Genomic DNA, 24,938 nt, shown 5'->3' with positions numbered 1-24,938 from the left:
GAATGTCAAGCAAGCTGGTTATCGGGGATGCTCATAGAGGTCATTGGACTCTTGTTACTATGTACAGCAAGGCCGGTAGGCATATCCGTCGAGCACTCACAAAGTTGACTGAAGTAGCACAAGGATGACAGCTTTGTTTTTATATTTGTAAGTTTGTTCACCCCCGGCCACCCCTGCCAAAGCGTGTTTTTAGTCTGTTGCGGTTTCGCAATCCCGTCCTTCCTTCATGCTCTCCAAACCTATGACGGACCAAACGGAAACGGTTAGGTTCATCGCCCGCGACCCCTAGTTTGGTCTTTGCGTGCCATTCAAGCTCCCAGCCGTCCCAACACCAATTACGATGATCGTGAAGCATTGCTTTGTGGCTGTCAAGACAAATGCCCCTTTATGGCAAACTGTCTCGGATGACCCAGATGCTTACTGGTCACCTTGCATATTCGGTAAGCTTCACTATGAAGATTTGCGATTATGTACAGTAGCTTGTGTTGCTTTCCGCAGCCTCTGGGAACTTTTCGTCCATTCCGCTTGGCTCCTCATTCTACCAGTGTCCCGATGCTCACCCATTAATATCTGGTCATAAGCATCGATAGTAAGCAACTCCGGATGAGCCGGCATGGTTTTAGCCACCAACTGCCGAGCGCCACGGAATGGAAGCCACTATTGTCATAGCATCATGAGTTGGCCTGGTATTCCAATATGCTTGTTCATGGGACCCGAGGAATTTATACGCCAGAATTTGACAGCAAGAAGGACATATGGACCATTGGATTCAGGAATAGCCTAACAACCAATATAAAAAAGCCCAACTCCTCCTTGCATCAATTGTCCACATTTCCATTGTTTCGCTCTGCTGACCCCCATCCCCCACACGATCATCTGATTCCCGTGCTGCCAAAACATATGCAGGCTTACCCAGCTTTATCATCGCTTTGCTGCGGAGTCATCGCTATTTGGACACTAACAGACAAACCACAGATAGAAGTTCAGTCTTCGGTATAGAGCTTGCTATCTTGCGGCAGAGATATCAGACCTCGCGGGAAGTTTCTGCTCGCGCCTTATCCAGATCTTGATATCAAGTACCTCTAGTTCTTCATATTACCAGTACCGGGCCCCCAAATAGGTCATGAAGCTTGGAAGTCGGGGCCAGGAGTGAGAAGAAAGAGTCCAGACGAGGGGTAAGAACAAGGTGCAGCTCCCCACGGGCCCCTCCTTTGATTTCACATGGTAACTTTCACCTGACCATGATGATAACTCTTTAAAATACATCGGCTACAGTTACTTCGGGAATCCTTCTAATCAAGAACTTCCAAGAAATCAGATTCATAGGTATATTAAAACGCTTGGATACTGAATAAAGTATACATTAGGTGTAATGTGCTGGTCGTCACCTGTCATTCGACTGCCTTACTGGCACCTCGAAATAGGAATTGTACACTGCGATAGTTAGCAGACGTTGCAGTACGATACATGCAGATGAAATTCCCGTCATAACTATACCCAACCCTGAAAATTGGTGGGGGCGTGGGGGTCAACCTCGTGGATGTTTTTCCGTCTACTGCATACTTGTAGTCCGTCAGCTCAAAATGCGTATCCACCACAACGGGTGTGACTAACCGTTGCGAGGACGATGATTGATTTTGTTCTTCGCAACTGAACTCGTGAATTGCTTCGTGATTTTCGTTGCCACCCATCTTTCTTTCATCGTCATCCGCAAGGAGTTTGGAGAGAGAGCACCGCCACAATGTAATTGATTGATTACGTATCGATACTGGAGAATCCAATCTTGGCTTGTGGCTGATCGGTCCGAAAGGCCCTGCACTGCGGCACCGGTGAGGAGTGAGGGATGGAGTGAGGTGACCAGTGGTCACAGTCCGGCCGGGGTGTGACGGATTGGAAATTCAAGTTGGAGCGGAAGTTGCCAAGCCAAAGGTTCACCGTTCACCTCGGATTGGCGACCGGTCTCCAGTTCACCGCGACTTCAGCTGGTTCAGTCAGTTTCGGCCGGACTCCACAAATGGAATTTAGCCGTCCCGTCCATGGCCTCGCTGTAGTCTGCACTGACAAGCAACTTCTCCATCAACCACCGACGTCCGTGCCTGATTAGGTCAACTCGCGATCCCGATTAACAAAACCACAACCCATATCTCTACAATCTCTTGCCTGCAACTCTCGTGAGCCAACTGTTGACCGGACAAGCCCGACAGTACCTAATCACAGGAGGATACCTACCACAAAGCGCAAAACACTGCCGGGCTGGGCTCACAGGTACGTGAAACAAGCACCACAAACAGACTTGAACCAAGTTGTGTCTCTCTTTCTTGTCGGCGCGAGAAATTCATCATGTCGTACCCCGGTCCTCCAGGTGTCTCCAAAAGCACGACCCATCCGTCGCTGCCTCCCCGACCGCCACCAGCAAAGCAGCCCGGCGGCTTCAAGCCTGCCTTCCAACCCGCGATCCATTCTGCGCGGTCCTTCAGCGCCGCCCCATCTCCATCTCCAGTTCCAGGCTATCCCGCAACCCCAACAACCGCGGCAGCAACCTCGTCGTATACGGCGGCTCCCGGCTATGGCCCGGCTCTTGGCGCCGCCGCGCCCGGCACAGCCAGCTATGGCGCGCCCACCTCATACGGCGCTCATCAACCAGCCGTTCCCGGCGTAGGAGATGGCCGTGGCGGCTATGGCCAAGCAAACATGACATACAGCAGTTACCCCCAAGCAGCAGGCTATCAACAACAAGCCGCATACGGATACGGCACCCCCGGCACCGGCAGCTATTCCACCCCGCCCCAAATCCGCAACCCCTTTCCCGTTCCGAACGCCGCCCCGACCGCCGGCCACCATGGTCATCACCATGACGCCAATTACGACCCCGTCGAGGCGGCGCAGATAGCGGCGTGGCAGAGCGCGTACATGCCCAAAGACCCCAACGACCCCAACAATGCCGTCAACAAGGTTGGCGGTGCCGGCAGCGTTCCCGGTGCGCGCGCTGCAGCCGGTGCCTACGGTGCAGGTGCCGCTCAATACGGAGCCGCTTACGGTGCAGCGATGGATCCCGCGGCGGCCGCCGCCGCCGCCGCAGCAGGAGCAGCAGGAACATCAACCGACCCCTACGCAGCCCACAACGGCAGCGGCGCGACGGGCGCCGACGGCGAGAAGAAGAAGACAGTAGTGCGCGAAGGCGGCGGCAAGAAGTGGACAGACGACACCTTGCTTGAATGGGACCCCTCGCACCTGCGTCTCTTCGTGGGCAACCTAGCAGGCGAGACAACAGATGAGTCGCTCCTCAAGGCCTTTTCACGCTGGAAGAGCGTGCAAAAAGCGAAAGTGGTGCGCGACAAGCGGACGACCAAGAGCAAAGGGTTCGGGTTTGTCAGCTTTAGTGACCCCGAGGACTTTTTCCAGGCGGCGAAGGAGATGAATGGCAAGTATATCCAGAGCCATCCGGTGGTGGTGCACAAGGCCAAGACGGAGATCAAGCCGACGGTGCTGAAGGACGATCGAAAGGGCGGCAAATGGAAGGATAAGAAGAACACTCAGAATAAGGAGAAGAAGAGTCGCAGTGGGATGGGCGCCGGTGTGGGTCATGATGGAGGCGGTAGTGGTGGTGGTGCGGGCGGCGGGTATGAGCCGCATCTTGGACCTGCGCATGGCAGTGGAGTGACCAAGCCTGGTCAGAAGACTAAAGGCGGATTAAAGTTGCTTGGCTGATCGTCTTGGCCGGGTTCACTTTCTCGTGCTTCACCTCAGGGCATTAAGGAGCATTGCGTATTGAGGTACTTGTGCATTCAGAAGAACTATAGGGGCGTTATGGATGTCTGGGCTTAGGAAGCGATTGTTGGAGACGGTATGTTGATATCCCGGCTTTCGTCTGGTGTATTCCCCGAATCAGAGAACACAAGTGTCAATAAGTGGTTCTAATGTATGTCGGATGTAACATGTGCGAATATCAATGTTACCAGCCTTGTAGTATATCACCAATGCTTGTTTCTACGGTTTCACGCATTTAATTTCGTTTTTTTTATTTCTTTATTTTGCAAACATCACCGAATCCTCACTCACAATAAGAACTAGAGCAGTAAACCCCACTTTCAGCCAGTAGAGATCGAGATGATCTCGACACTTCCCCAAAACAGTCAGCGAGTACCTTGAATCAGTCAAATCCAATGCTCACTAGTAGCACATTATCGCTCCTTTCAGAACAGACAAACCATCCATATCATCATCATCATCATCATCACGTAAGAGACAAACCCCCCTTTCTCCTCTTAATGGTTGAATTCGCATACACGATCGAGGTTAAAAGCGGCGCTGATGAGCGCCAAGTGGCTGAAAGCCTGCGGCGTGTTGCCCAGCTGCTCGCCGCTGCGCGAGATCTCCTCGGAGAACATCATCAGGTGGTTCGAGAAGCTGAGCATGTTCTCAAACAGGTTGATGGCCCGCACCATGTACTTGGGCTCGTAGACGCTGGCGCGCGTCAGGGCTTCGACGAGCCAGAAGGTGCACATGGAGAAGGCACCTTCGCGGCCTCCAACGCCTGTTTGAATTGGTGTGGTGTGTCAGCTGTAGCTTATATGAAGAAGGCATCAGGAGAGAGGATTGATCATTTAGTGTGACATTCGGGTTTGTGATTATGGCTTGGGAAGGGAAGGGTGGAAGGCAAAAGGGAAAAGGAATCTTTTCGAGTGGCCGAGGTTGATGATGACTTACCATCTTCTGATTGCTCGGTGTCATAACGGTATACCAGGCCGGTGCTGGTCAACCCACCCTTTTCGGGGGGCAGCATAATACGGTCCATGGTGTTCAAGAATCGCGGGTCGTTGGGCGCGATAAAGAACACGAGTGGCGCGATGAGGATGGATGAGTCCAGGATCGTCTGATTCTCGTAGCTTTGCACGAAGCACTTCATCTCCTTGTTGTACGACTTCTCCATGATCTCCTCGTACAATGAATCCCTAGCCACGAGCCACTTGGCCCGGTTGGGGCACGGGAAATTCCTTTTCTCAGCCAGACGCAAGCCGCGGTCAAAGGCGACCCACAGCATGATCTTGGAGTAAGTAAAGTGCTGTTTGTTATTGCGCACCTCCCAGATGGACATGTCCGGGTCGTCGAGGATGGTGAGCACGTAGTCGAGCATCTCGCGGATCGAGCACCACAGGTCCCAGTGGATCGGCTTGCCGTACTTGTTGTACAGGTAAATGCCATCCATGAGCTCACCGTAGATGTCGAACTGCTGGTGGAAGGCCGCCCCGTTGCCCACCCGCACCGGCTTGCTGCCCCGGTACCCGTCCAGATGCGTCAGCTCCCGCTCGGGAATGTCCGTCTCGCCCCGGATCGTGAACATGATGGGTAATCCGCCGTTGGCGAAGCGCGAACGACAGAACTGGTCGCTGATGAACTTCATGTACGCATCGGCCTCCTCGGTGAAGCCGAGCCGGAGGAGGATGTAGATGGTGAAGGAGGCGTCGCGGACCCATGAGAACCGGTAGTCCCAGTTGCTGTGGATGGGGTGCTTGATGTCAGAAGAAGGGTACGTTCAAGTGTTTCACGTGCGGGCAGGAAATGGCAATAAATATTCGAGGATAGAGGGATGATAAGGGTTTGACTTACCGGACACCGCCAATATCTTCGGGAATGGAGAATGTTGGAGCAGCAATGATGGCTCCGGTCGGTTCGTATGTCATGAGCTTCAGAATCATGAAGCTCCTTTGAACAACCTCGCGCCAACGGCCCTTGTACTTGCACTTTGAGATCCAGTTGTACCAGTAGGTCTGGGTACCGTGCTGCTGAGTGTCCAGAACCATGTTTGTGATCTGCTCCGTGACGTGATTGGGGATGTCGTTGCGAAGAATGAATGAGACAGCTTGGCCTTCCAACAGGTTGATGCTGGCAACAACACCTTCACCAAGCATGCCGGGCTTCATTACCTTCCTGAAGCGGACGGTTGGATAGCTATGGTACTCTTCCTCTCCTTTATCAATACTGACATCGAGCTGGAGCTTGACGTTCTTGCTGTGAAACGTCACAGTCTTGCTCTCGGCAGCAAAGGGCACGTTTTCTTCCTGTAGAATCGTGGTGGTATGCGGCTCTGTGGCATACTCGAACGCAGGGAAGATTTCGACGTCTAATGTCATGTAAGTCATAAGATCTGTGTGGGCAGGGCACGGAATAGCAAGGATTTACCCAAAGAGAACTTTCCACGGATACATTCGACACGGCGGACCAGCCATTGCTTCAGCTCCTCCTGGACGCTTGTCATCTCACGATAGGCACTCGCCTTCAGTCCTTTGATGACAGTCTGGGTTTTCATGGGCCTGGGGAAGAAATCGACAAGATCAACGACACCATCCTCATGGATGTACCTGGTTTGAAGGATGTTCGAAGAAGGCAGGTATTGCTGCTTGGTGGTGCATCCGAGATGGGCAGCAGGATGTATGATGAAGTAGCCTCCTTTGTCCTTATCCAGCAAACGGCAGAAGACGGAAGGTGAATCAAATTCAGGCCTTAAAGACGTTAGTAGAGACATGGCTATGAAGCAAGGCTGTGAGAGTTACCAGCACATAAAGTCCACACTGCCGTCCATGCCCACAAGGGCGCATGTTCTCATGTTGCCAATCAGGCCATAGCTCTCGATAGGAAGATAACCTCCGCAGCGTCTCCTCATTTGAGCTTCGGCGCTCTGTGTTGCTCCCGCGGTTGACATGATGGAAGAGAAGCCGCCTTGGCTGAAGCTCTTTTCTGTATCGTGTGTGTAGTGGTGTTCAAATAGAGCGCTCGGTTTCAGTTGTGAACTGAAGCTCGGGTGTTTGATGAAGACTGCAATACGGGAATTTGTCACCCTGGAGATGTTGAGATGGCATTGAGAAAGGAAGGAACAAAGGGCCTTACGGCTTGAGTCCGCAAGTTATCCAGATTCGAGTCTGCTTTGGAAGACAGCAAAGCAGGAAGATACAGTACAAGGTACGGTTGTTTTTATGATGACCCAGTAGTAAACGGGAAAGGTGAGAAGCATCGATGTGGTAGAAAAGATATTTTATGTTTTATCTCACCATAGGAGCTCTTCGTCTGAAGACGACGAGGTTGTGCGCCCCGATCCATTACAGCTCGTGCGTAGGGTCAGCATCATTCCTGACTCAGCATCGTCTTCCAAGTTCCCCAGGTTACCACCTCGTGTCTTTGCCTCTTTTGGGACTTTTGTCGAGGGTATTGCTCTGCGGCTCCTCACAAGGTTGAGTGATCATAGTACACCAAGATCGATTTGCAGGGAGCGCGGGAACGACGATCCAGTTCCATGGAGTTACATCCCCGGATGTGTGTCTCTCAGGAGCTCCGTCACTGACCAGCTCAGTTCGGTTGTTGGCTTTCTGTCAACGTTCTTCGATAACCTTTCCTCGAAATGATCATCTTCATGACAGAAGTTTGCGGGCTCTTTTGTGAAGGTTCGTTCCTGACGGTCGTGTACTTAGATTGTACATCACCAGCCACTTGACGGTTTTCCTCTGTAGTGAATGTCAACTACATCATACCTGGACTTGAATCTCGAGAGACCGGGGTTGGTAGCTTGACGGTTCAAGTGGGGAATCCCGGCGCACCGGCGCACCAGGCCACAACCAATACCGTCACACCAAGAACCACTTACACGGGCGTCAAGTCAATATCAGTGACTCTTTGAGTATCGTGTCTTCGATAAAGGGATTTTTTAATGACGGTTGCTCTTTTGTCTGGAATCTTAAACAGCATTTATTTCGCTGTCCTCATGAATGCTAGGCTCGCTAAGCCAGTCAACCGAGCCATCTGAGGCAGCCCAATTTGTTATTTTGTAGGGAGATACCCAAACCCCGCCTCCGGGAAGAATCTCCCTGAGTAAAAGTGGGTCTCTAAGCGTAATAATCGACACCTCCCCAAGCTCTTGGTGCTTGGCCTAGAGGTATGTCTCGGTTCGCGGTAGGCCGATTCTCACGGTAGGTAGAAATTCCACTCGAGCCATAGTGACACAGCGCGGCGATCTCACTGCATTCGAAACCAGAAGTGGAGGGTCGAGACTCGACAAACGTGACTGGGCGGTGAGAGGTCGATTGATCTTGGAGACACACGAGCCATCACCAGGGACTTTGTGTACATTCCAGACATGACGCTAGTGGCGCTACAGGAAACTAAGGCTATAAGATGATCAAAATCGCTATTTCCCGTACAGGCTGCCACCTGGGTTTGAAGGCTTCGTTCAGTTTGCCACCCCCAGAGATCGCCCAATTCACGAGGTAACTGCGGACATTTACAGACGTGTGATGCTTCCATGTGCTTACACTACCGTCGGGCGCTCAAAGAGGGAAAGCTATGAATTTGCCAGTTGACCGAGTTCCACGGTATCTAGTTCAACCCTGGGTTGCTTATTAGCGAGGCTCCTGCGACACAGCTAGTTGCGAAGAGTGCGTAGTGAAGTCCCGCACTAACAAACAAACAAACAAATAAAACCAGGGTTGACGTTATGCGGGAGTGTACACCACACGACCACCTCATGACGCTGCTGCAGGGGCGTTCGGCAGCTGACTGAAATCAGAATTCGAAGTGGAATGGAAACTGGATTTCACCACCCAAGAGGTAAACTTTTACCTAAAGGGTCTTGGCGCTCCTCGATACCCTTTTTTCTATCGTATGAAACTGGGGTGCAAAGCCAATGACTGCCGCGATCTCCCACCACTCCACCGCTCATCTGGCCTCGCCAAGTCGCCAACTCTCGAGCGTCGCAAATCTCAGCCCATCTCGATATGCTTCAGAGGCTAGCACGGCTAGCAAGGGACCGCTCCAACTTCTCAAACGTCTAGTCGCACCGTGTACCTAGAGCCAATTGAAATCCCCTGCCCCTAATAATGCATCTCCGTCCATCTCGTTGAAATATCATGTCTCCTCCCACCCAAGAAGGAACATCACCGACGACGCTCTCCGTGCTCTCCCTAGACGCAACCTCTGCCTCATCCCCATCACCAACCGGCGATAACACCCCACACGCCCTCCCAGGAACATCCTCAGCCTTCACAAGCGGCATCGGCACCGCAGGCGCAAGTGGACACGCGACACCCACAGGGTCTGCACGACGCACAGGTACAGGGTCCTACAATCTCGACATCAGCGGAGAAGAAGACCCACACGTTACCGTTAACACCGTTTCCGTCCCTGCGGTCCTGAGTACCACTCCATCTGCAACCTCGACCCTTAAAAGTAAACAACACTTTGATCTAGCGATATGTGCGGACGACGAAGCTGTTAAACACACAGACGCAACACCATATCTCAACTCGGACTCTTTCGAAATCGAAATGGCTCCCATCAGTGGAGTAGGGGGCGGCCACCGGCGCCGGAGAAGCAGTCTTATGAATCCCGTTGGCGCATCCAGCAGCAGCAGACACCGATCTCCGAGGCCACGATCATCAGCAGGAAAGGGGATCGATTTCGACGAGTCCAAGTTGGTTGGGGAGGATACAAGGGTACAGGAAGTTGCGGGACGCTATGACGGACCTAGCGATGACGACTTATCGGACGAGGACCTCCATATCGACGAAGAGGCCGGCTTGACAGGTGCGGACAAACGGAGGAAGAGCCGCAAGAGAAGTCGCAACACCCGGCTTGACCAGAGGATAGCGAGGGACAGGATCTCGGAAGCAGAGAAGCTAGAGGCGGACAGGGCGGTGCTCAAGAATGCTGTCATCAACGTGACACTGATTCTCCTCTGGTACTTCTTCTCATTAAGCATATCCTTGGTAGGCAAACACACACCCTTCCTGCTTGTTGTGAACAGACAGATGCTAACTTTGCTTTCTACTATCACCAGTATAACAAATGGATGTTTGACCCAAAGAAGCTCAATTTCCGATTCCCGTTATTTACCACCGCTACACACATGCTCGTGCAGTTCTCCTTGGCATCCATTGTCTTGTTCTTCTTTCCCTCGCTACGACCAACAAATGGGCACAAGTCGGATCTGGGCCAGTCGAGGCATGAACCGGAACGGCCTGTCATGACCAAGTGGTTCTACCTCACCAGGATCGGTCCCTGCGGATTGGCGACCGGCCTCGATATCGGGCTGGGCAATGCTTCGTTACAATTCATTACCCTCACCTTCTACAGTAAGTTGCTCTGCCGATGACCTTGTAACACTACCTCGTGTTACAGCAGTATTCCGTTGCTAACCATTCTCTCAGCCATGTGTAAATCCTCCTCGCTAGCCTTTGTCCTCCTCTTCGCCTTTCTCTTCCGACTTGAGTCACCCACATGGCGACTAGTAGCCATTATCGCAACCATGACCTTCGGCGTCGTGATGATGGTCGCCGGCGAGGTCGAGTTCAAGCTAGGCGGCTTCCTCCTCGTCATCTCAGCGTCGTTCTTCTCTGGCTTCCGCTGGGGTCTGACCCAGATCCTGCTTCTCCGCAACCCGGCCACGTCCAACCCATTCTCCAGCATCTTTTTCCTCGCCCCCGTCATGTTCCTCAGCCTGATTTCCATCGCCATTCCCATCGAAGGATTTTCGGCTTTGTTTGCCGGCTTGAAGATTATCGCCGAGGAACACGGCATGCTCATGGCGCCCTTGCTCATCGTCTTCCCCGGAACCATCGCCTTCCTGATGACCGCATCCGAGTTTGCTCTGCTGAAGCGTACCTCGGTCGTCACCCTGTCCATTGCCGGAATCTTCAAGGAGGCAGTCACCATCTCAGCCGCGGCCATTGTCTTTGGTGACACCATGACGGTCATCAACGTCATGGGCTTGCTCGTCACTTTGGCCGCCATAGCCATGTACAACTACCTAAAGATCTCCAAGATGCGTCAGGATGCGCAGAACAACGTCCACATGGCTCACATGGTCGGCGGTGGCAGTGGCAGCGGGTCTTCGTCTTCTGCTTCTACCAGCCGCAGTGGAAGCAGGAGTGGAAGCGGAGGCAGCAGCAGTGAGAGAGACGGAGAGGGCGAGGATGTCGAGGACGAGGGCAGGGGATTTCTTGACGGTGCTGTAGCGGAGACGCTGTTCACTGCGGATGGGGATGTGGTCAAGCGAAGCCCGGATTCGCCTGCCACGAGGGACAGGGGGCGGTCGGCGGACCAAAGGTATAGGGCTGACTGATTTTGTTTTGTCATGTTGATCTTGGGTTTCCCGTTGTCATCAAGGGTCGGCATCCATTCCATTGGATTCTTGGTAAATTATTTAAATACAAACATAAATCTGTGCTAAAAGTAGCAGATGGTTCAATCCGTCATATCTGTTAGGGCTGTGTTTGGTCTTGGTCTTGCCGCATATTAATGGATCAGGCACTTACTTGTTCGAAGAGTGATACCGACCATGTGTGTTAATCTTCAAGAGCACAACACTGCGCTGACAAGAACGTCATAATGCTTCAAGCTCTCAAAACAACCGTCTGTTAAATGATACCATGAAATTCACTTTGAGTCGTATTCTTGGCAGTACTCGTCAAGGACCGAAATGATGGTCAACTCTGTTCATCATCCTGTCCGTTCCCTATCATATACAACAACACAGTACAGTCTTCCAACTGCTGCCCTATCATCCAACCTGGGTATAAAGTCCATGCTTTTCCTTGCTGCAAGCTGATACTGCCCTTAATAGGATATAACACAACGCAAGCCACTCCCCACCAAATAGTTTTCTTCAAATGCTTCGTCTGAGTATCCAGAACGCCATCGCTATGCTTTTTGTAAACCGCCAAAACCCAACTGGAATGAAACATCTCGACTTTGCCTTCAGTCTTTCCACTTATTCTCTTCCCAACCTGGTCCGGCGTGAGGACCCTCCCCTGCTGGTTCCTACTGCAACATACGTTAAAAAGTCCATTGGCGTTCGCCTGCAGCCTCATAATGTCGGCATCGATAATTCGGGCATAACGTCAGGTCCTTCTTCCACCTCAGGCAAATGACCCGAGTCTCAGCCAAACTCCAGGACCTCAGTGTATTCGCTCATTCCAAGTCCATGGGGTCGGCTATGCTCTGGTCGCCAATCGAGCTCAGCCCGGAGCTTGGCGGGCGCGAATCTTCCCTGTCGCCGTTGATGTCCTCCGGCTTGTCTTCTTGGGGTTGTGGTTGTGATGTCGGTCGTCGCGCGGCTTCCTTCATCTTCTCCTCCCATAGGGCGATGCTGTGGTATTTGCCACCTTCCACCTCGACGTTGCCATGTTCGATGCATTTGCCGAGGAGCGAGCCCGTGTAGCGAGAGTCGTCGTCGTTTTTGCTGTGTTTTAGCTTGAGAGCTATAGATAGACTGCTGTTAGCTGATCGGATCGAGTCTGAGGTGAACCTATCTGCCGGGACCTGGATACAGGCAGAAGATTGAACTCACCATTGAGATAATCCGTCGCCTCGTCACTGTCAAGTGCTATCCTCTTGATCTCCTTGCTGACAGGACCTGCCGCCCACGCGACAAAGGCGTCCACTCCCCGAGTGTCTTCCACGCCGTTATACAGCTGTTCCAGTTCCGATCTCTCGGGTAACAGAGCGCCGATTTGCTGCAGGGCCATGCGCACGTCGACTATCGTTGGTACCAGCTCGCCCGTCTCGGGCTCTTCGTTATTGTGCGCGGCGAAGGTGGCTGTGAGGCGACAAAGCGCGTCCAGGTAGCGGGCGGCCATGTCCGTTACTGAGTCGAGGACGGAGGTGCGGGCGCCGTGGTAGCCGGCTGCGCGGAGGATCTGGAGAATCGAAGGCCGAAGGAGGGCGTGGTAGAGGTATGGTGGGGGTGTCATGTTGGCGAGAGTCGCTCGGTTTCAGCTAGGTAGGTTTGATGTCGAGGATGGCGCCGCGTTGCTCGAGAAATGTCGTTGGGAAAGGTTGTTGTCTACAAAGGTGCCAGGTCTGATTGGATATGATGGCAGTCAAGAGGGTAGGTGAATGGGCGCGCTGCAGATCTAGAACTGCCATACGCGCCTGGCCTCGTGCACTTGTTCTTCGTTATCGAGACACTGTCTTCGAGGTTTCGTGTCTTTCTGCTTGTCGATGCAGTGGGGACGACAAGTAGTCAGAGTCGGAGACTGATCAGCTATACCAAGAAAAATGACGTGGGCTGAACCGTGGCGATAGCAGCGCGTTGCTGGCAACAGATGGAAATTGGTTTTCCTCCAATTCAATCGCAGGCGACGAGGTGGGTTAGGTTTTCGAGGGAGTTTGCGGGCTTGCGGCAGGCAGCTCTAGTGGGGCGGGGATGGGTATCGTCACTGCCGTGCAGTGATCTTGGAACTGGGTCCTTTCAATGCTCGCCGGAGGTAAAGGTCACTGCGTAACCTCGAAGAAGTTACAAGCCGACGAAGAGTGCCAATGCATGCATGTTAGGAAAGTTTTGTTTGTTGATTATGGTTGACAATATGGAGAGGAAATAAAAGAGGATTGGATGAAAGACAGAAGCCATAGAGAGTTTCCGGGCTCTTGGCGGGTGAAACTGAGGAGACATTACAAGTAGGTCCACATTGTCACGGCATCGTGCTCTATTCAAAGTAGTGTAAGAGGTAAAATAGTATCTTGGAGGGATACAAGCTTCTTGACAATACCAAACCTTCTTCTCACTTGGGCCAGTCGCATTGATACACTAGAATGGGTGATTTTCATCAGAAAAGCACATGTCAAGTCGAAGTACACAGGACGTTCTGGAACAGTTGGACAGCGGCACGTTTCTATTGTACCCCACCTGCCGCTGAGGAACCGTAGTGGAGTCTTGAAAGCCAAGCTCCGATTTGGACCGTGCAACCACGGACTTTAGCTAAAGGGGGCCCACCCACTTTAACATTTCGCTGACGCTCGTTGCATCATTTCCACTTTCAGAACGCGCTTGTCGCAACAGCGGCTTTGATAGCTGCACTGAGCGCGCCTCACCTCCCGCCTTCCTCCCCGCCCACCAAGAAACCTCCCGCTCGCGCCCAGGCCCGCCAAAGAAAGCTAAGGAGAGCATAGGTACTTACGGACCTCATACCTTGTTCAATCCACAACCCCCGGCAGCAACAAAGAGGCATCGCGCCTGTCCGTCATCACCTCGCCCTCATCGAAATCTTGACGGTCAAATCATTGTTCAGTCACGACCAGCCGCCCATTCTTAATACCCAGAGGTAACCTCGTGCCGGTGCCTTCCGCCCAATTCGACGCCGACTATCCATACCACGCTAGTACTCAGCGATTGAGCATTTGCTCCGAGTGCTCTCGGGATCATTCGCTTTATTCCCCAACGTCCTCATCGTCACACGACCTCAAGACGCCGCAGCAAACCACTGAAACGGATTACCAGAGCGCCTTGCGCAACGACAAACAGCAAACATGGACCCACCAGGGCCAGTGAAGCGGACATTGACGCTCAAAATCAACACTCAATCCAATGGCTCATCTCAAGCAGGCAGGACGGGATCACCGGCAGTTACACCTGGGCCTGGCCATAACCTCTCTGCCGCCTCGCCACCTCCTCAGACACCGGGGGGCTCACAGGGCCCTCGCAAGATCAAGCTCAACGTCAAGGGCACATCCTCACAACCACCAACGCCAGCCGGGCCGAGACCGCCGTCGCATTCTAACACTTCATCTCAGCCGACACTACCACGGATATCAACAGGAAGCTCGGCTGCTCCCAACATCTTCATGTCCAAGCCCAAGACGGCAAGTAAAGTCTTCTTGAATGCGGCGGCGAGAAAGAGACCGAGAGAAGAGAGCGAGGCGGAGGACGGTCCGACAGCGAATGGCATTGGGGGAGAGTCAAGGCCCAAGAAGATCACGATCAAGGCACCTTCGGGCACAACCCCGGTTCAAACTCCGCTTCTAGCTCCCAAGGTTCGCCTAAAATCGCAGGGTAAAATACCGACGCGGCCGCTGGGGGAGGGTTACGATTCGGAGGCCGATGATAGGGAAGTCGACCCAGTAATTGAAGAGCAGCTGATTTTACGCATGATGCCTGGTGAGCACTGCGACTATCTGCGGAAAGCCGTGGCTGAAAGGAAAGTGGGCGTTCCAAAACATCTGGGTGGCGCCGATGTTACAATGAAGTTTCTGGATGAAGAAGGACGGCGAGTAATGTTTGTTATTCAAGGGCAACCGTACGCCGCCATCCTGGTTGATCTACCCACAATCACCGAGGGCATGAAGACGTGGGACAAGAAATCCATGGTCAAGTCAGCCGACATTTGCCAAATGATCCTTGTTTTTGCTAAGGTCAAAGACGAGGCGGAAGCCAAGTCGGTTCCTTTGCCCAAGGCTGTCGAGCATGGCCACAGATGGCCCCATGGTATCACCCCGCCGATGCATGATGCACGAAACCGGAGGTTTAGAAAACGCCTCAGCAAACTGGAAATCCAGAACAAGGAAGCCGAGGTCGAGCGGTTGCTGGCAGCAGACAGGGAAGCCCTCAACTCCAGGTACGAGCTTGTAGCAGAGGGCGGGCACGGAAATACCGCTGCGCCCGAGTCCGATCACGAATACGGTGACGAGGACGGAGGCATGGGAGGTGAAGAAGACCGACTAGAGGACTATTTCGGGGACGCAAATGTGCAGAACCAAGACGACGACAACCTGTTCGACGATCTCGAGGCAGAATTCGAAAACGCGGCAGACACACCTGCCGAAGCAATGGACGCCATGGACTTTGGCGCTGCCACGCCCACGGCGTTAGGCGGCGGCATGGATCTTCCCACGCCCCCCACCGCCAACACGGGTACGCCTACCGCTGCACAAACCGAGGAGAGTGCGGCCGAAGCAGTCAGCGAGGAGGACGAATCAGATGAAGACGACGAGGATGATGAGGGTGATATGGACGACGACGGCGATGAAGAGCGCCATGATGAGGTGGCGGGAGTCAAGGCTGAGATTGCCACACTGAGGAAGCAGCTGGCCTCGTACGAGGAGCAGTTGTCCAAGGCAACAAGCATTATCATGAAGAAACGTCTGGAAGGCAGTATAAAGAACATCAAGTCGGAGATTAAACTGAAGCAATCTTCGATCGGTGAGGTGTCCGAGGAAGATTGAAGGGGGTATTAAAGCTGTGCTGTTATGGACCTGGAATCTATTTCAGAGAAAGGATTATCGTATGGGCCATATTATATCATGCTAGCCAGAAACTCACAAGTCGCAGTGAATAGCACCAACTTTAGAATGCCCAACGAGCGGCACAAAAAAACAGCATTTGTTAGGCAATATATTTACCGAATCTTGGGAAGCAAGCACACGAGCAAAATTCTGACCTGTTGTCCAAACTTTCCAAATATCTATGGTTACTTATCACATGTATTTGTACAGAATCATTTTTGGATCTAACCACAGCAAATGGCTCTCTGGCTGTCCACTTCAAGGCTCTCAGGCCCTTCACCCTCCCAAAGCCGTATATAGTTTTCTTGCATTCAGGACAATTCCCCCATGTCCATGTCCGCTTTCGTGCCCGTAGCCATGCCATGAATTCGTTCTTGGACGATTGGATGTTAGTAGTACACACACGAACCCACCACATCAACTCGGCTGCTGCTGCTGCTGCTGCTCTAGCCGTCCCTCCTTCTCTCCCTCCACGTGCCCCCCCTTTGCTTTTTCTTCTTTCCCACCCATCTCCTCCCCTGTTTCGTCGTCCTCCTCCCTCAGGCCTTTGCCTCTCGAACCACCACCACCCCTCATGCTTACATAGCCTTGAGGTAGTTACTCTCCTTGATCTTGGCCTTGCGCTCCTTGCGCATCGCCTTGCGCAGCTCCTCCCGCTTCTCGTCCGCCAGCACCGCGTCCTGCACGCCGCCGTTCACAGCTCCGGGAAGGTTGACCGACTGCTTCTGTAGCGGGATCTTGGGTGCCAGGGCCTCGAGGTCGCCGGAAGCCAGAATCTTGGCCTCTTGGGCGCGCGCGCGCTTCATGGCTAGGCGACGCTGTTTCTTGGATTTGGCTTTTGGAAGAAGGAGATTGTGTTAGTCTGGATTGCTTTTTTTTGGGAGGGGAGGGAAAAGGAAGGTAGGGAGGTAGGTAGATGGGTAGGTTGGCAACATACAGAACTCATCGCCAGCGTCCGCATCAGCAGCATCGTCCGTCTTCTTCTGCACCTCCAAGCACCTCCAGAGCCACTCTGGGTACTCCTCGTCTGGCAGCGCCACGGGATCCGCCTTGTTCTTGAAGTAGTTGAGACCGTTAAGCTTGGTGCCCGCCGGGCAAGACGAGATGGCCGCCTTGGCTTGTTCTGTCGTCGCGGCTCCTGGTACTGGTGCGAGGCCGGCCTCGGCTGTGGAAGTTGCTGGTGCGGCGGCGGCGGGGGTCGCTGCGGGAGGAGTGCACACGCTGAAAGTGGTACTGAAGGCGGCGCGCGAACTAGCGGCAACCATGGGCCTGGTGGCCGCGGCGGCGGCAGGTCTGGCGAAGCCGGAAGCCCGGCGCAAACACGTTCGGCAGATCATGGCGATTATCCCGGGGGATGGTCGGAGGGTGTATGTGTGTGTTCGTCGGCAGTCGGCCAGCGGGAGGAAATAACACCAAGGATCGGATCGGTTGGACAGAAAGACAACTCGCTAATCACCTTGACGGGTGCGATTGTAAAAAAGGAACGCCGGCCGGAAGTGGCTTTCGGCCTGGGGAGACGGACACGGGATGCGCGCGACGAATTGGAGGGGTGGGACGGGAGCTAAAAATTTCTACGGCGGGTGAAAAGCACCACTGAGGCAGTTTTGATATTGGACAGGAACAGCTGCAACTGTCACTAGGGCCGTGACAAAGCACTTTATGTATTCTATAGTCTAGATCTGCGAACTGTACTGACAACATACGTGCAAAAAGAATAAATAAAAATGGAGGTCATTATTGAGTCCTGTTATTCCTCTAGTCCCCCGTGTGTCTGTTGTTGCCGAGTTCTGTTGATATTTACATGCCTGCTCGTAAGTCTCATTAAAGGGCCCGAGCACTCCTCTGGGGGTTGCTGAAGCCGGACGTCTGAAAGGGTGGTCCGCGATGTTATGGAGCCCCTTCCCGGTTCGACCATGACTGACTCGCTCTCCGGTTCTCGAGCGCACTGCCCTGCCAAAACTCTCGCTGCCCAGATCATTTCAGCCCCAAATCAGCTCGCTCCAGCTTGTACCCTCCGGTCTGCTCCCAGAATGATGGTGGAGAACTCATTGCTTTGGCTGGTTCGCGAAATGGTTCTGCTGCTCGAAAAGATAACCCTGGACACGGTTTTCGGAGAGTAGTTGGAGGTAGCGTTCTGTGTCAGAAACAAGTCAGCAAAAGAAGGGGGAAAAGCACCATCGCATGGCTGATTGCATGCAATTGCTGAATGGGTCTGCCGCCGAAGAGCCACGGGAGATGCGAAGCACTCTTGTACCCACCTCTCAAATGTCCGCACTTCTCCAGATGGTTCACGCCCTCCCTATAATAGCACTTGGACAACTCCTCCCGCACCAGGCGACCCATCATAACTCGGACCCATTGCTCGCGGATAATGGCATCCTGGGCCTGCTTCAGGCGCTTCGTATCATTGTAGTCGACGCCGTCGAAGGTGGGCGGGACGGTGGGCTTCTTGGCCAGGAAGGCCGCCGATTCGGGAGTAGGCATTGCTGCTAGATGTGGGCGACTCGCGAGAGAAGACCGAAAGCACAAGTTGTCGTCAAACAAAGCTGTAGAGAGGGAGAGAGACGCAGCTTGTCGTCCCGCACTTTCGTCTCGTCGATGATGCCGTTGCAACCAACACGGCGCATCTCTAAGCTCCAAGTGGTGCCCCGGTCGTATGGTGGCTCGAGCTTTACAGCACACCTGGGAAACCAGGCAGGCAGGGGCGCGCTAGCCCAAATGCTGTTCGTCTCTTGCACCATGCAGTAAAGTTACAATTGACTGGGGGTCGTGGGCCGTGGCAGGCATGGGAAGGAACTTTCAGGTGGCACGAACATCCCCACCGCGGCTCGTGCGCGGGCCACCGCCTTCGCGTGTGTACATAACCTCCACCCGGATCCTCCACTGCCCCAGGTCCCCTGCCCCACTAGAAAGTCCCATATCAAAGTGTGATAACGATTTTTTTTCTGCCGTAGGTTGATCAGCCAGAGATTTTACGGTACCCGCCACCCTCTGCTCCCCATTTAAACAGCAGTCTTCCCGACGAAATTTCTTTTCTTCAGACGCATCCTTTATCCCATTCATCATCTTCATCCTTCCTTTTTCTTCAATACCCTGTAGCGGATTTCATCACTTCATCACATCACTTCACAATAACCGCTATCATGGGCAAGAAGGATTCCGTCAAGGCCACCAAGGCCACCAAGGTCACCAAGGCCGAGCCCGTCAAGGCTGCTAAGCCCGTCAAGGCCACCAAGGCTGAGAAGCCCTCCAAGAAGTCCAAGAAGGAGGAGTCCTCTTCCGAGGAGGAGGAGTCCGAGTCTGAGTCTTCTGAGGAGGAGTCCAGCGAGGAGGAGTCCAGCGACGAGTCTTCCGATGAGGAGATGACCGACGCTCCTGCCGCCAAGGAGACCAAGAAGGCCGAGTCTTCCGACTCTGACTCCGATTCTGACTCTGACGACTCCGAGTCTGAGGAGGAGACTTCCGAGGAGGAGAAGCCCGCCGTCAAGGAGGAGAAGAAGGAGAGCGTGAGTACAACACAACCTCCTCTTCTTAGCACACATCTGCTAACCCACGTCTGCTTATAGTCCGATGATGAGGAGAGCGACTCCGACAACTCCGATTCCGACTCTGACTCTGACTCTTCCGAGTCCGAGGAGAAGTCTGAGTCCGAGGAGCCTTCCAAGAAGCGCAAGGCTGAGGAGTCCTCCGAGGAGGAGGAGGCTCCCAAGAAGGCCAAGACTGAGGAGGTTGCTGATGACAAGAGCACCCTCTGGGTTGGTAACCTCGGCTGGGGCATCGATGATGCCATCCTCTTGGCTGAGTTCGAGGACTGCGAGGGTGCTAAGAGCGCTCGCGTCGTCACTGACCGTGAGTCTGGCCGCTCGCGCGGTTTCGGCTACGTCGACTTTGCCACCAACGAGCAGGCGCAGAAGGCTTATGATGCCAAGAGCGGAGCTCTTCTTGAGGGCCGTGAGATGCGTCTCGACTTCGCTGCCAAGGATGCCGGCAACAAGCCCCAGGACAAGGCCGCCAACCGCGCTGCCAAGCACGGCGACACCATCTCTCCCGAGTCCGACACCCTCTTCGTCGGTAACATGCCCTTCTCCGCTGACGAGTCTGTCGTCTCCGACTTCTTCAACTCCGTCGCCTCCGTTGCCAGCCTCCGTATCCCTACCGACCAGTGAGTATCCCCTCCATACCTATGTGTGTATCTTTGCCGAGCAGAGTTTTAACAGTCTTCCAGGGAGTCCGGCCGCCCCAAGGGCTTCGCCTATGTTACCTTCAACTCCGTTGAGGATGCCAAGAACGCTTTCGAGCAGCTGAACGGCTCCGACCTCAATGGCCGTCCCGTCCGTCTCGACTACGCCAAGCCCCGTGACAACAACGGTGGCGGTGGTGGCTTCGGTGGCGGCCGTGGTGGTGGCCGTGGCGGTGGCCGTGGTGGCTTCGGTGGCCGTGGTGGTGGCCGTGGTGGCCGTGGTGACTTCGGTGGCCGTGGCGGTGGCCGCGGTGGCGGACGTGGTGGTTTCGGTGGTAGCCGTGGTGGCTTCCAGGGCAAGAAGACCACCTTCTAAAGTGGTCAAGTGGGATTCCCGCACACATTGGGGAATGTGATACCATAACCTGAGGGCATTGAAACACAGATTCGCACTGGAGGGCTTAGTGGGTTGTCGGCTTTTGAAATCTTACAGTGTCTCCTTCGTGGGAGATCGTGGGCTTTTTGAGAGATAACTGCTTCTCTGCTGCGTGGCAGGGAAAGCAAGCGATACCTGAGGGCTTGAAGATGGTGGTGAGCTGGTAGCTCTTTGACAGCTCGTTCGTACATGGCACGTCTGTTCTTTCTCTCAACAGGAAAGTTAGGACCTCTGCCGGTGGGCTTGTTGGCTGGTTCCATGACCCTTTCGCGGTCGTCTGCACTTTGGATTCGATGCATACCAGAAGATTGATGGGTTCCAAGTACTCTGTGGGCTCGTGGGCTCTTGTGGGCTTTAGCTGACAAAACGGAAGAACGGAGCAAGCGAGGACCTGTACTTGCACATGCCACAAACATGTGTTCACACAGCCTTATCCAGTCTGTGCTTCGGGGGTGGTTCATCGTTTCCTGTTCTTTTCCGCATACTATTGTCATTGCTTCTTCCTGTGGGGTTACTAAAGAGGGCATCTAAAAGTTGGTTTGGGATTTTCCGGTACAATCACGGGGTCACCTGGGGGCACTTAAAATGGGTTTCGGGTCTTTTCTTTTTCTTTTTTTCATATCAGCATTTGCCCTTCACGATACATCATCGATGGCGTAACGGTACAGAACACGGGTGATCCTTCTTAACGAACATTACCCGGTAAGTAATCTGATACTCTTCCCCTGTTTCATATACCCAAGTCCCAACGGACTAGAAGTAGCAAGAAAGAAGTATTGTTCAGTAACTGTGATGTTCCAAAGATGTGACTTGACGTTATATTGGTCATGTGGTGCTTTGAGACGTAGACTTGTGTGTATGTCGATAGGATCTTCAAAAAACTGCTCGTTCACAAACGCCTTGATCATTCGTTCGGTGTTTCAATATGCTCACAGTTGACCGTGATAGCTCCCAAAGTGTCACAAAGCAAATCCCCCAAAAAGTTGATTTCAATGAACTCGGTTCGTCTACAAGTCATCTCAACAGTCGATACACAAAGAAGCCCAAACTAAAGCCAAAGTCACGCAACACCGGAAAAAAAAAAAAAAAAGAGAACCTAGACCTGCAACCAAATCGGGTAACCAAAAGAACGCGACCAAATCCGAGTCCCGAAGAAAGAAACAACCAAGATGGGAAGAAAATAAGAAGAAAATAGCAGATTAAGAAGGTTAATGATGCGTGTATGCGTATGGCTGTCCCTATGTTGCCAGATATTGGAGGTAAATGTTCTGCATACGGTCGTTCTCTCCTATCTTTGCAGCATTTGTTGGGGAATATTTCCTTCCAACGTCGTCCATCGACTTGAATTCTTTGCGTGAAAGACCTATTTGGCCTAGCACTATCGGTATGATGAATGACGAGAGTTAATTCCCGCCGTAGCCGTAGCCGTAGTTGGTAGCAGCCAGTTGCCGTTATCGTTAGTGCTTTAGTGGATAATAATCATGAAGCTCGTGTTGTACAAGAGCATGTTGGCTGGCTGACCAGGAGTTCTGTTCTCCCTCCTTTTTTTCCTTTCATCTTTGAAGCCGATCGATAGACATGCCGCTCGTCAAAGTCGTAACGCGTTGCGTCGTTCAAGCAACGACACTCCTTCCAACCGAGCCCCACCTAAACCTCTTCAGCGTTCCGCTCGTCGTAGACCGCACAAACTCCTGGCCGCAGCTCGAAGAAGCGTTCGAGGCCGCTGATCCAGCAGAGGCCAGGCTTAGAGCGCTACTGCTCTCTTGTCGGCCGACTTCCCGTCCAATGACGTAGCCGGCGCCGAACCCGACGACTGACACGAGAACTACCACGCCGGCGCTTACCACCCATGTCAACACGGTCGGGCTTAGGAAGAAGGGGGAGGCGACATCGTTATCTGACACAACCCCCGCTGGCGAGGGTGAGTTTGCCCTCCTCTTCTTCGCGGTACGCGCTGGTTTCGAGGCAGGGTTAGCTCCCCGCTTGGTCCGTTCGGTTGTGGCAAGACCTTGTTGATATTGCTGCTGTTGCTGGTCCCGGCCAGAGCTGGCGGATCGCGGAGCGCTTGGTGCACTGGAGTTGGAGGCGGTCCTTGCTGGTTGTTGTGCCTTGGCCTGGTTGAGCGGCAGCCCTATTCCGGAAGGACCTTCGGCCATGAGTTCAGACTCTGGCACCAGGCGGAACTCCATTGGCTGGGAACTGGGCATTACGCCGGTACCAGCAGGACCTGGGCTTGCCTCTTCCCCCTTGGGAAGGCCGCGGGCGGCAGCGGCACATGACAAGAGGGTGGTGAGGGAAGCACGAAGCGCGGCGTCGTTGTCGGCTTGCAGAGCTGGGGACAGAAAGTTGTGCGATGCACGATGCGACCGGGATTGCGACCGGGTTGGCATGGATGGCCGGGATTGCGCGGGATGATATGGGTGGGACGGACTTGCGGATTGGTGGCGCTGCATCATGTAGGATGGTGGATGAGAGAAGGCGTTCGGCTGCGGCCTAAAGGCACCCCGGGCCGTGTTGGTTGGCCGGCCGAGAGCAGTCGCATTTTCATCATCATCCGAGTCGTCCTCCGAGTCTACTGGTAGGCCGCTTCGGAAAGCAGTCTGTTGACGGGGCAAGCTGGCTGCTGGATGAACGCCTTCTGTCGAGCTAGTCATGACTCTGTCCTCCTCGCTCTCAGTTTCATCGTATTCATCCTGGCTGCTCGTCCCGGCAGGGGGATTCGGTTGGCTGACGATGAAAGAAGCAGGCATGGGTGCTTGCTGTTGGGATCGTCTCCGTCTTCGAGGGTATGAGTTGTTGCCGACCCGGAGGCCCGTAGTTACAATCTCATCTCCTATCGACGACAACGAGGATGACGATGGTTGCGATGCGATCTCAACCCAGGAATCTAGTGATGTGAGCGCGTGTTGTGGTAGGTTACTGGAGATATTGAGGGCCAACTCACCATCGTTACGACGGCCATCCACCGGCCGTCGTAGAGGATCGGGGGATGCCATGGTGAAACTCCGGAGGCAGGACACGTAGACGGGTTTGGTACCGTGAACGTCAGCACGGCAAAGTCCACTCGCGCAATGCTCACCGACAAGGTGAACTTGCTTAAACCAGTCCCCGGAAGACGTCCTAGGGGAACCAACAACTCCCGCCTCCGAACGCGGGAAAGCACAGGAATGAACGCGGTTTCGTTAACAGGGGGCGAGGAATGATGTTGGCAATCTGGAAAGAAGAGAAGCCCAGTCACGGAGCAAGTACGGAGGGTGGTGGTACTATCAAAGCGGACGGCCGAAGGGACCTCGTGAATAGTTACGTATTATCTGTGGAACTGCATCTAATGGAAGTCAAGCAAAGAGGCACACCAAAAAGAATGAATCTTGGAGCCAGATACCCAGGGAACGGAGGCTTTGTTGGGGTTTTCTTTGAGCACGCGAAGCCGCCTTGGGGGGATGCGTGCGAACAGGGAAAGGTGTGTTTGGGAGGCGTGGTCTTGGTGTAAATGGGGGAAGTGGAAGCCTGCCGTGCCAAGGTGAGGTAGGTGGTCTGAGCGGGCGGACACTTGAGAGAGGGGGGGGGGGGGGGGGGGGGGGGGGGAAGGGCACCTGGGCAGCCTGGGCTGTGGTCTGGTGGACGCTGAGCCATGGATGTTTTAGCGGCGGAGAGCGTGATCCATCCTCCGGAGACCTGTCAGTTGCAACTGGACCTTCAAGCGTGCAAGTCGAGGGCCGTCCCTGCTTCTGATTGGCTTTGCATGCTGATCTGGGGATGGTCGCCTGCCCATCGTCAACCCCAAATGACGTGCTTATCTGGTCGAGCCTGGCTTCAATGGACGAACTTCCACTTGTCATGGATAAGAATCGATAAGACCCAAAAGCTTCCACCAAGTCACTAGAGATACCAAACGTCACTACCTCCGGCCGACAAACCTCAAGACCTTATCCTCGTGTGTTCAGTTCATGCTCGCCATCTTATCTTTCTCGAAGTTCGGGCGCTTGCAACTAAGGTATGTAGTTCGTCTCTTCAAAGAGATCTCGAGCCTCACCACTGTTGTCTACCCACTTCGACGATCACGGTTCTGTGATGTAGCGATATGATGTACCTATGGCGTAAGTCGGCTTTTCGAATGTTTGAGCAGGAATGTAGTACCATAGTGTAGGAAAGCCGAAGCCTGTCTGAGCTGGCCATTTGCATTGGCATGAGTACTTATCCATGCTCCCCTTATCTCACTGAGCAACTTTGATGTTCGTCCCATACACTGTAAAAGACTGTTTGGTCGGCGAGCGGTCG

General features: G+C 53.6%; 9 protein-coding genes across 9 annotated transcripts; 4 read left to right on the top strand and 5 right to left on the bottom strand.

Moving 5' to 3' along the window:
- Positions 1–2,016: 2,016 nt before the first annotated feature.
- B0T23DRAFT_62659 (RNA-binding domain-containing protein) lies at positions 2,017–4,176 on the top strand. The gene is made up of 2 exons (XM_062841558.1): positions 2,017–3,844; positions 4,077–4,176. Exon 1 carries the CDS (start codon positions 2,341–2,343, stop codon positions 3,706–3,708), a length of 1,368 nt encoding a protein of 455 aa, XP_062694974.1. The 5' UTR covers positions 2,017–2,340; the 3' UTR covers positions 3,709–3,844; positions 4,077–4,176.
- An 89-nt stretch (positions 4,177–4,265) lies between these two features.
- B0T23DRAFT_393040 (Six-hairpin glycosidase) lies at positions 4,266–6,700 on the bottom strand (the record flags this gene model as incomplete). The annotated part of the gene is made up of 5 exons (XM_062838047.1): positions 4,266–4,534; positions 4,708–5,495; positions 5,608–6,121; positions 6,181–6,500; positions 6,552–6,700. The coding sequence occupies 5 exons, from the start codon at positions 6,698–6,700 to the stop codon at positions 4,266–4,268; spliced, it is 2,040 nt and encodes a 679-aa protein (XP_062694973.1).
- A 1,796-nt stretch (positions 6,701–8,496) lies between these two features.
- B0T23DRAFT_331763 (TPT-domain-containing protein) lies at positions 8,497–11,294 on the top strand. Its single transcript, XM_062835735.1, has 3 exons — positions 8,497–9,752; positions 9,824–10,118; positions 10,194–11,294. Exons 1-3 carry the CDS (start codon positions 8,895–8,897, stop codon positions 11,105–11,107), a joined length of 2,067 nt encoding a protein of 688 aa, XP_062694972.1. The 5' UTR covers positions 8,497–8,894; the 3' UTR covers positions 11,108–11,294.
- A 641-nt stretch (positions 11,295–11,935) lies between these two features.
- On the bottom strand, positions 11,936–12,914 carry B0T23DRAFT_62612 (uncharacterized protein). Its single transcript, XM_062841557.1, has 2 exons — positions 12,335–12,914; positions 11,936–12,245 (listed from the first exon to the last, which is right to left on the bottom strand). Exons 1-2 carry the CDS (start codon positions 12,735–12,737, stop codon positions 11,956–11,958), a joined length of 693 nt encoding a protein of 230 aa, XP_062694971.1. The 5' UTR covers positions 12,738–12,914; the 3' UTR covers positions 11,936–11,955.
- Positions 12,915–13,795: 881 nt separating this feature from the next.
- On the top strand, positions 13,796–16,199 carry B0T23DRAFT_372489 (TAFII55 protein conserved region-domain-containing protein). The gene has a single exon (XM_062836732.1). It carries the CDS (start codon positions 14,293–14,295, stop codon positions 15,982–15,984), a length of 1,692 nt encoding a protein of 563 aa, XP_062694970.1. The 5' UTR covers positions 13,796–14,292; the 3' UTR covers positions 15,985–16,199.
- A 423-nt stretch (positions 16,200–16,622) lies between these two features.
- B0T23DRAFT_310838 (mitochondrial ribosomal protein L37-domain-containing protein) lies at positions 16,623–17,309 on the bottom strand (the record flags this gene model as incomplete). Its single annotated transcript, XM_062834612.1, has 2 exons — positions 16,623–16,879; positions 16,982–17,309. 2 exons carry the CDS (start codon positions 17,307–17,309, stop codon positions 16,623–16,625), a joined length of 585 nt encoding a protein of 194 aa, XP_062694969.1.
- A 337-nt stretch (positions 17,310–17,646) lies between these two features.
- B0T23DRAFT_372485 (NADH-ubiquinone oxidoreductase 12 kDa subunit, mitochondrial) lies at positions 17,647–18,740 on the bottom strand. The gene is made up of 2 exons (XM_062836731.1): positions 18,303–18,740; positions 17,647–18,178 (listed from the first exon to the last, which is right to left on the bottom strand). Exons 1-2 carry the CDS (start codon positions 18,526–18,528, stop codon positions 18,090–18,092), a joined length of 315 nt encoding a protein of 104 aa, XP_062694968.1. The 5' UTR covers positions 18,529–18,740; the 3' UTR covers positions 17,647–18,089.
- Positions 18,741–18,916: 176 nt separating this feature from the next.
- Positions 18,917–20,600, top strand: B0T23DRAFT_351862 (uncharacterized protein; the record flags this gene model as incomplete). The annotated part of the gene is made up of 3 exons (XM_062836084.1): positions 18,917–19,550; positions 19,611–20,206; positions 20,270–20,600. Exons 1-3 carry the CDS (start codon positions 19,188–19,190, stop codon positions 20,598–20,600), a joined length of 1,290 nt encoding a protein of 429 aa, XP_062694967.1. The 5' UTR covers positions 18,917–19,187.
- A 1,464-nt stretch (positions 20,601–22,064) lies between these two features.
- On the bottom strand, positions 22,065–23,757 carry B0T23DRAFT_62526 (uncharacterized protein). Its single transcript, XM_062841555.1, has 2 exons — positions 23,605–23,757; positions 22,065–23,547 (listed from the first exon to the last, which is right to left on the bottom strand). Exons 1-2 carry the CDS (start codon positions 23,654–23,656, stop codon positions 22,274–22,276), a joined length of 1,326 nt encoding a protein of 441 aa, XP_062694966.1. The 5' UTR covers positions 23,657–23,757; the 3' UTR covers positions 22,065–22,273.
- Positions 23,758–24,938: the final 1,181 nt, after the last annotated feature.

This window comes from Neurospora hispaniola (assembly GCF_033458365.1).
Source record: "Neurospora hispaniola strain FGSC 10403 chromosome Unknown B0T23scaffold_2, whole genome shotgun sequence".
NCBI classification, from domain to species: Eukaryota; Fungi; Ascomycota; class Sordariomycetes; order Sordariales; family Sordariaceae; genus Neurospora; species Neurospora hispaniola.
The sequence above is the reverse complement of the archived record's forward strand: the minus strand, read 5'-3'. Positions and strand labels throughout refer to the sequence as shown.